At 42.5% G+C, this 9,553-nt stretch overlaps 1 protein-coding gene and 1 pseudogene across 1 annotated transcript in view; one reads left to right on the top strand and one right to left on the bottom strand.

Annotated features, from left to right (window-relative positions):
• The window catches only part of TAF3 (TATA-box binding protein associated factor 3), a 138,150-nt gene extending 128,624 nt beyond the window's left edge, over window positions 1-9,526 (bottom strand). The window contains exons 1-2 of the mRNA XM_006906957.3: window positions 9,168-9,526; window positions 4,462-4,704 (exon numbers count right to left, since the gene is read on the bottom strand). Of these exons, the coding sequence (XP_006907019.1) occupies window positions 4,462-4,704; window positions 9,168-9,333 (409 nt within the window). The 5' untranslated portion in view covers window positions 9,334-9,526. The remainder of the gene's footprint in view (window positions 1-4,461; window positions 4,705-9,167) is intronic.
• LOC112475686 lies at window positions 6,941-7,055 on the top strand (annotated as a pseudogene).
• Window positions 9,527-9,553: the final 27 nt, after the last annotated feature.

The raw sequence follows: 9,553 nt of genomic DNA, 5'->3' as shown, positions 1-9,553 counted from the left end.
ATCCTGCGAAAGTCCAGTCCAGCCTCAGGTCCTCGCTGCCAACGTGCAGGAAACACGCTGAACTGTATTGAGCGCCCACCAGCCAAATCCAGGCTGTGGCGACCCTGTACATCGAGCCACCTAGATCCTTCAAGAGATACACTGGGAGAAAAAGGGACCTGGCAGGGGGAAGGGGTCGAGGAGTGGGGAGCTGTAGATCGAAACAGATCTAAAGATATGTAAAATAAAGACATGCTAAAGTGTCATGGATACACAGTTGGCTGCTAAAACTACAAAGCAAGGAAATAATCCCTATAAAGTTAGGACAGTGATTATTTTTGGAGGGAGGAGGGAGGGCACTGTGAGGGCGTTGGGCACACGCAGGGTCTTCTGGGATAGTTGGTAAAGTTTTATGTCTTAAACTAGGAGGTGGTGAAAAGGTATTTAATTTGCTTTCTAATAATTCACTAAACTATGTCTGCCAAAAAAGAGGATGTATAAGGATAAAAACTTCCTTTAGCTCAGCCAATTAGGTAGTGATTGGTGATCTTGGAACTGTGCAGGAAGAGGGGTCAGAAGCCAGATCGCAGGTTGGGAAGCACATGGGAGGTGCCGAGGCAGACATGCACCTTGGTCTCCTTAGGGACACAGGCCATTAAAAGCTCTAGAAAGAGTCGCACCTGTTGAACACGGTTATTCTCGGGGAACGGGAACAGGATACAGTGGGCAAGAATTCCTCCTCGGCCATCTCCTCCGGCACCTTCGCACTCAAACAGCTGCTCCGTCTAGAACCCGCCCGGCCAGCCACGGGGCTGGCATTCCCTTGGCCCCCGAGCGTATCACTGACGTTGTCTCGTAATCGCGATGTTCAGAAAAACTAATTACTCCGATTGTACAGTTACTTCACAAACGTACACTGTATTCAAATTCGATTATTCTTATTGTAGTTACTTCATGAATGTACATTGTATTTCAATCCAAAAGTAAATTCCTTAAAAACGAGGGAGGCAGAACAGAAAGAGAACTAACATTCATTGCTGTCCTGTTTTATATAAACGTCTTACAGTGCACTGAATCCTCACTTTCGCCCCTGTGGTAGATATTATTATTATTATTATTTTTGTTGTGGTATAACGGACGTAACGTATTGCAAAATGATCACCCCACTAAGTCCAGTGGACACCTTTCACCATAGTTACAAAAGTTTTTTTTCTTGTGATGAGAACTTTTAAGACCTACTCGCAACAATTTTCAAATACACAATACAGTACTGTTAGCTGTAGTCGCCCTGCTGTCCACACATCCCAGGACATCTTTTAGAGCTAGAAGTTTCCATCTTTGGACGCCCTCACTCATTTCATCCACCCCCACCTCCGGCAACCACTAATCTGTTCTCTGGATCTATAAGCCTTTTCTTCTTCTTTTAACAATTATTTTTATTTATTATTATACCTATTTTACAGATGACGACTACGAGGTTCAGAAAGGTAAAGGAACTTGGTAAGACCGTCACTCGGTAACTGGCTGCGACCCACCTGAGCGGCTCCGTGGGGTTAAGCTCTTCCCGCCACGGCCCTCGGCCCGTCCGCCCTTCCGTTCCCACGCTCACCCTCGCACAGACACTCGAATGCTTTTCTCACACGAACCAAGTTGAGGAATCGATAAGATGGTAGGCCCATGACAGCCCTTTGCCAATATTTTACGACCAAAGTCAGGCATGTCGCATGTGGCTCTTAAGGAAAGTGAAGGAAAGGGAAGAACTTGGTGAACAGGTGTTGTTATTAAGGCCATTCTGTCTATACTACACTTCGCTCCACTGACCAGAAAACCCTGACCTTTCCAACACGCTGAGCCATGGGCAAAGAGATGCTAGACTATAACGAGTTATTACGTTGACTTGGGTGGCTATATTAAAAAACGGTGACCACAGGACTGCATTTTATGTCCTTTTCCCTGAACAGGGAGAAAAGGTTTTGATAAACATCCTATTAGGCTGCCTATCATTTAATGTGTCCTTATGAATCATACGCACTGCCTATGAATCAGCAAATTTCTATTCCTTAAAGGATATATAAGTGTTAGCTAAAAAAAAAAGAAGAGAGTGTTCGGGCTTACGTTATTTTCCTGTTATATGTTTATAATTTATATTGCATAAAAATTCAAATGAAATAAGATCTTCTTTGCTTCAAATATTCCAGAAGAGAAACTCAAAAATGTACTGCAGTAATTTCAGACAGAAGTCAGTATCTAAAATCACTAACGTGCGTTTCATATCCTTTACTACCCAGTATAAATCTGACATCTTAGTTACATTTCCTTGGGAGTATTTAAACATGATAACCATATCACTTTGAGAGAATTTTACTGTGTATTATCTGCACGCTATGAAAATAAAACAAGAAGGACTTGGTTAACTGGAGATCAAAGTCCTAGCCTTGGCTTTGAGCGGTGGCTCGTTAGAGCTTATTTGTAAAAACTAATTAAATAACTCTCTAAATGAATCGATGCAGGTTATTCATGGGGCCAAGATAAGCCTATGCACAAGTCAAGGATTAAGATTAACCCAGAAAAATCTAAACTTATTTTTAAAAAGATTAATCTAATATCTATCTGAGTCCAAATTATTAAACAGGTCAGAACAAAAGATCAAAGAGTTTAACTGTTACATAGGAGGTATACTAAGAGACAGAAAGATATGCAAACCACAAAACAGATTTAGAAAGTTCCAGAGGGCAGAGAGAAAACGGGCTGAAGTTTTTTAAACGGAGAAGACAGTGGTACCTGCCTCAATCTCATGCCACCCGATGATGTGCACGAGTCCGGGCTGGTGCACTTCGCCACTGCCCAATTCACTGATATAAAACTCAGGTCGCCTATCACTCCGAGAGCCACCGAGGCGCCGTCATTCACTCAGCAGCGCCTGGCCTTCAGGGTTCCCCTACGTGAAACCTTAGGTTTTCTCCCAGCTGTGGATACCACTCGGGTTTTCTTAGCACAATTCCAAATTGTGTGTACTTCTAAGTGCCTTTCGGCTAAAAATTTCAGAGCCACACAGATTATTCTTCAAGTATGAGAGGACGTATCATGGAGTAATACGCGGCACGACTTCCATGAGGCTATCTAGGAAGCTCAGTAAATTGTATGTATCGACACCAGCAAACCGGGGAATTCCAGGCCTGCGTGGCCTGTTGTTAAGAGAAAATGCAGTTCCCGTCAATCAGGACTCTTCCCAGGAAACCTGTCTTGAATGATGTTGATACTGAAATGCATCTGTTATGTTTTTAAAGTAAATAAATACATGTTTAGAGAAGTCATAACAAATACGAGTTTCTAAGGTCACAAACGCTGACGTTAGAAAATGAGAGGTTTAAAGGGAATGACTTTATGTGGGGGGGAGGTTAGAAACTGTGAGATTTCCTCAAGGATAATAAAGGCTACGAATACAAATAAACCCGAAGGTGAGGAGGAGACAGACTTTCGGCAGTTACTAAGGGCTGGGGGGAGGGGGAACAGGGAGATGCTGTGTAATGGTTACAGAGCTGGAGAAGAGGAAAAAGTTCCGGAGAAGGGTGGCGATGGCAACGTGACAGTGTGAGTAATGCCACCGAGGGGTACATCTAAAGCTAGTTAAAATGGTCAATTTTATGTTAAGTATACTTTGCCACAATAAAAAAAAACCCATAAAAGTTCTTTCTGCCATTGTTTGCATTGTTCTGAAGTACATCTATGGTTATGTATACTTTGCCACAATTAAAAAAAAACCCATAAAAGTTCTTTCTGCCATTGTTTGCATTGTTCTGAAGTACATCTATGGTTCTAGAATTAAAAAATGAAATGAATTGCAACATTTCTAGTTTTTACAAGAAAAATCATTTTGTACCTGTATTAGAGACCACAAATTATTTATCTCTTTAGAATCTTAGTGAACCTGAACGATCAACATGTGAAATCACGCAGGAAAAAAAAGAACTCTGCAGTGACTACTATTATTATTTTATAATCAAAGATTCTCTATAACCAAACAATAAACATTTCTACTTTTGGCGAAAAAGCGGAGAGAAATCTGCGTAATATTAGTGAATGTTCACTCACTGTTTCCAGTATCGTCCAACTCACACAAATAAGGGGGAAGAAAAGAGCCCCCCCACTTTTTCTGTTTCAGGGTTTTCTCATTCACTCAGACACGCCATTCATATACAGTATGTCTCCCGAAAGGCTTCTCTGTGTCACATTCTCGTCTCCCCTTCTTAAAATTCACAAAGGCGCTAAGTGCCTTAGGCAGAACCCCGGTTATGCCACGCTGTCTGGTGATGCCAGCTGCAAGTGTGTTGACTTAAAGGTTAGAATAATCTGTACATGACATTAAAATATTCTGGCTGAATTTCTAGAATTTCTATGGTAGCACAGCATTTTATATAATTCAGTTAGGAAAACGAGTTAGGTGAGTACACACGAGTAAGAAACAAACGAACGATCGCAAACCTTCTTGAGAAGACACGATGGGTGGCATGTAATCAGGAATGTATTCTTTTCTTTCCTCTGCATCTTTACTTCCAGGCTGAGGAAACTGGAGTACGTTGTTCTTGCTAACAGGAAATGAAGGGATCTGATGTGGGAACGTGACAGGCTCAATATTGTGAATATAGTCTTCTAGTTCGTGAAGGCTAACCCCCATAAGCTGGAAAGCTTCACCAACGTCATCCAAAATTGGGTCTGTTCGGCCATCTGGAACAAAGTCAAAAGCAAAGCAAATTAGTTTAAGGAAATTCCATGGATTTAAAAAAATATATATATTAAGAAAAAAGTATTGAGCAAATATGTAGCTCAGAATCAAGTATATTACATATCCAAGACCTAGTTATGGGAAATAACTTAATAGATTTTAAATAGAGCATATTATTTCAACATTAGAAAACTGATTCCTAAAGTCCATTTTAAATGGGATCTGACGACCAACCAGAACACCACGCACAGTGGATACTAACAATCAGCTGGTAAAGAACAAACATCAAAAGCAGTTTAGGGATGGTCAAAGTATCTGGAACAATGGCTGACACAAAGTAAATGAGCAATAAATGTTGCCATTATTACTTTTTATCAAATAACTAGAATGCTGTGCTGACTAAGTAAGCGGTAATTACATTTTATCTACTGTTTAATGATGCATCTCTGGAACCTAAGACAGTGACTGGCAAATAGTTGGCATGCGACAAATATTTGTTAAGTGAATTATACCCCCGAATCAATTTTTTAAATCCAAGGAAATTTACAGAAAGAACATAGATCATCAAGGTAATTTACGTATATATTCTTAAATGTAATTAAGATACCACATAAAAGTTATACAGATATATATACACAACTGTTCAAAGTTAGATGTAGTAGTATTCTCTTTAGAAAAGGAAGTTTCTCCTATGCCTACCCTTAGCAGAACTTAAGGTTTCTACATCTTTTAAAACTTCTATGAAAATTCTGGTTCCCAATTTCTTATAGCCTAAAGGATATTTCTACTGAAATCTCCTTTGATCACTTCAAACTCAGTATGTCTGAAATTAAATCATGCTGTAAAGTAAAAAAGAATAATCCAAAGATTGTAAAAATCGGACACGTTTGCTCAGGTGCACACAGGAAAGCTCTGGAAGGATTCTATATCCACCCGTGAACAATTTAAGGGGCTGAAAGCTGTAGTACAAGGGAAGAGAAAAGTTGAAGCAGGAGACTTCACTTCTAAGTTCAAACACTTCCTGTCTTTGAGGTTTTCTACAAGTATGGGTTCCTTCTATGATGTATAAAAAAGAATAAAATTAATATTCATTCTTCCTCTTAATGATGCAGATATGCATTTCAACTCTTCTATTCTTATTAAAAGCACTGTTATTCTCTCAGTCTAAAAAATGTAATCATCTTGAATTCCTTCCTAGGCTTCGCAATTTCAACCTAAAACCTGGTCCTTTCCGCCCCCGCCCCGACTTTCTGGCTCTGGATTTCAGAATTTTTTCTTCCTTTTCCTACTGACACTATCTCAGTGCAGTTTCAAGTTCTTCACACTTGAGTCTCCCTTGCACTTCACCAACAGCACGATTTTCTTAAAATCCCACTTTCATTAGACAGTTGCGTCCTTTAGTTTTTCCTACCACATCTTAATTTCTCTGTCTGTTAAGTCCCTCCCTAGCCTCGTTCACTGTTTAACCTTTTCCTCTAAAACACTCCAGATGAACTGGCTACATATGGCAGGCTGTCCGCCTCGCTGGTACTTTGAACATGTCGATTCTACTTGGATCTCTTAGTTTATGCTTTTCTCTAACAGGGCATGCTCTCTGCCTTTATACAACCATACTTCATGGCTCAACTCAAATCTCAACTTTTCTGTGAAGTAATCATGCCCCAGATCCACAGCCCACAACCACCTCTCCTTCCTTTTGCATTTACTGCCTAAACCATGCAATTACTAAGTTATAGCACCAGTCCTGGAGAGTCCTTCTGAAAGATTAAGCACCTGCTTTCAGCTCACGCCCTCGTATTTTATACGTAATACAGAAACATGAGCCCCGAATGTTTCAACAAATCGTTACCTTAGGGAAATTTAAAATCGTGTTACTTGTTGAATTAATAGTAACTTCTGATGCTTGCTTTAACTTGAGAGTTTTAAAAAAAAAATACCATCAGTTTGTTTTTTCTTGATGTTCTGACACCCATGTACACACCTTATGGGCAAGGATTGTGTATAAATGATTTTATGTCTCCAGCACTTAGCATGCGCTCAGTTCATAAGTGGTACTCAATAAATGTTTGTCAAAAAGACAAAAAGGATTTAAGGGAACAGAATATAAGACTGCATATTAGTCATCTGAGGTTACAGAATTGAAGTTTAAAAGAAAGATAAAGAGGACATGGTTCCATAGTGTAGCGGTTAGCACGTCTGCTTTACTCGCATAAGGTCCTAGTGGAGGCACAGTGCATGGTCTATGGCCATGCCACCCTGAAAAAGCCCGATGTCTGATCTCGGAAGCTAAGCAGGGTCGGGCCTGGTTAGTACTTAGATGGGAGACCACCTAGGAAGACAAGTGCTGTAGGCATAAAAAAAAAAAAGAAAGAAAAAGAAAAGATAAAATAAGGATAAAGAAAAAAGAATCTAAAAAACCCTGTAACTAATAAGTATACAAGGTATTAGTATTTTAAAAAGGTCACCAGTGGGGAATACCTGATAATGCATTCTCACTGAAAGCAAGAAAACCTACTACGGAAACTGAGTAATTAGGAAAGGGATGCGCATTAACTTATAACAATGATCACTTGATGACTTCGGAGTCCCGGAGTGCCAGCACATGTTCTGGTTCTGCGTGAAAGGCAGGAAAGGAACTATGTATTCAGGGATCTTCTGATTATGTAAAGGTTCGGAACATCTGTCCTTTTTTAGGGAACTTGGAAGCAAATATACAATCTGGATTATATGTTACCACACAGGCCCAAGGACCATGAAGAGGAGCAGAGAGAAGCAAAAACCCAGAGAGCATTGCAGCGTGCTGGTGGTGCACTTGCAAGATAACAATGGATGAGAGTTCCTGGGCAGTTCCAAACTGAGATCAAGAGCATCAGTGAAATCAAGCATTCAAAAAATACACACTTTCAAAGCTCAAAAAGTGAGGTGATTAGATAGCTATCACGGTAGTAGGTTATTAGTTCATTCATTTATTCGACAACTATTTCCTGGGTGCCTATTATATTATGGTACTAGGTTACAGAATATAAATATAATAAATTTGTCTCCTGGGGAAGAACTATGAAAGGGTGAGAAATATACAAATGATTATAAGCCAAGGTGTGAAATGACACGACAGAAATATACACAGACTTATGAAAGGAGATGACATGAGTTTCCGAAAGCAAGTGGTTAGTGAAGTTTCAAAATATTAGTTCTACTGGTGGACCAGAGGGCGAAGGACACTCCAAGAAACGGCATGTACATAGGAATAGATAGCTTAAAATGTTCTAGAAAAAGCTGGTAGCTCAGCATGGTTGCAATTTAGGATGGCAGAATGGCAGAAGGTAAGAAAAACACTAGCTCACGAAAGGAATGGCGTGCTACTTAAGAGTTTAGACTTTCAGCCTGTATCCAACGGAAATTCTTAAGAATGACATGATCAGATTTGCAGGTGGGACAGATTTTGATAGCACTATGGAAGCTGGAATGAAAACTGGGGTCTAAGAAATAAAGAGTTTGCATGGGTCTCAATTTTTCAGTCTAGGGATCACTTTTATAAAACAAAATATCCTATGAAACACTTCGCCCACGTCTCCAGTTCACTGCCTTAAAAATAACGACCTGAAATTTATATGAGGGGTAGTTCCCCTTCCACACACACAAACACAAACAACACACCTATGAGATGATGTGTGGCTTCTATGAAACATTCCAAATTATTAAATGCCATCAGCTACAGACATCTCCAGGCATTCGCTTAAAAACCGTAAGCACTGTATCCCAGATTACCCGGGGAACCTTGTAAATTGCCTGTAGTCCCTCTACCTCACTTTGATAACTACACTGACAACAAATATAAAGGAGGGAATCAATGGGTAACTGAGATGTAAGTGAAAGTCAATCTCAGTGAAACTGACGAAGTTAAAGAGTAAGTAGAAACATTGTCTACGAAATGAACAGATACAGAAAGAAGAGGCAGTGTCCCTAACGGAGCAGAGCTGTCAACGAGTCTGTGCTGTTACAAGCTGAAGAATGGCCAGCCTTGTAAGAAGCGGCCGGTAGACGGAGCGCCTGTGACAACTAGTTGTAGTAGTTTGCAGGCAAAGCAGGAAAAGGACCCAAGTGAGAGAGGCTGAAAGGCATTCTGGAGGTGGCTCTCTCTACAGGCAGCAGCACAGCACGCGACCCCGAGGCAGACCGATGCGCCTCCCGGAGGAGAGCAGCGTGAGAGGGTGTGGGGCCGGGAGCCGGGACCCGACTCCGGGCTGGAGGCGGGAAGTTGGCGGACGAGGAAGAGGCAGAAGGGATGACCAGAGTTTCCAGGGGCAGTGGAAGCGGACTGGCGACGGGGGCCGAGGAGACGCCCGATCTCGGGGTAGGGGTGAAGGACGAACACGTCGGAGACGCTGGGACGGCGAAGGGGACACCGGAGGTGTCACTCGTGACTGTCCGGAGGCAGCCCTCCCGCACCCAGCCCGGTACTCACAGAGCTCGGAGTACCGGTGGCAGCCCCGTCCCAACTGCTGCAGATAGCGCTGCAGCACGTCCGTGAGGAGGTGGCAGGCGCTGAGCTGCACCGAGTCCCAGCCCAGCGCCTGGCAGATCTGCGCCACCGAGACCCTCAACAACGACCTGGAGTAACTCTCGCACATCCCGCTCCGTGGACTCCACCGCAGCGCTGGCTGCCGCTGCTCTCCACCCCCGCCGCCGAACCTTAGCAGGGCCCCCTATTCATCCTCCAGGGCCCCCGCGGCGGGGAAATCGTGCCCCCCGACCCCCGGCGACCACCTCAAAGCCTCCGCAGCACGGAGCGCGCCAGCCTGAGAGCCGCCATCTTGGGCTCGCTCCGCCCCCCGCTGGACGGCCGCCGGG

The sequence above is a fragment of the Pteropus alecto genome, unplaced genomic scaffold, assembly GCF_000325575.1.
Source record: "Pteropus alecto unplaced genomic scaffold, ASM32557v1 scaffold11, whole genome shotgun sequence".
Taxonomy (NCBI): domain Eukaryota; kingdom Metazoa; phylum Chordata; class Mammalia; order Chiroptera; family Pteropodidae; genus Pteropus; species Pteropus alecto.
This window is presented reverse-complemented; position numbering and strand designations above follow the sequence as displayed.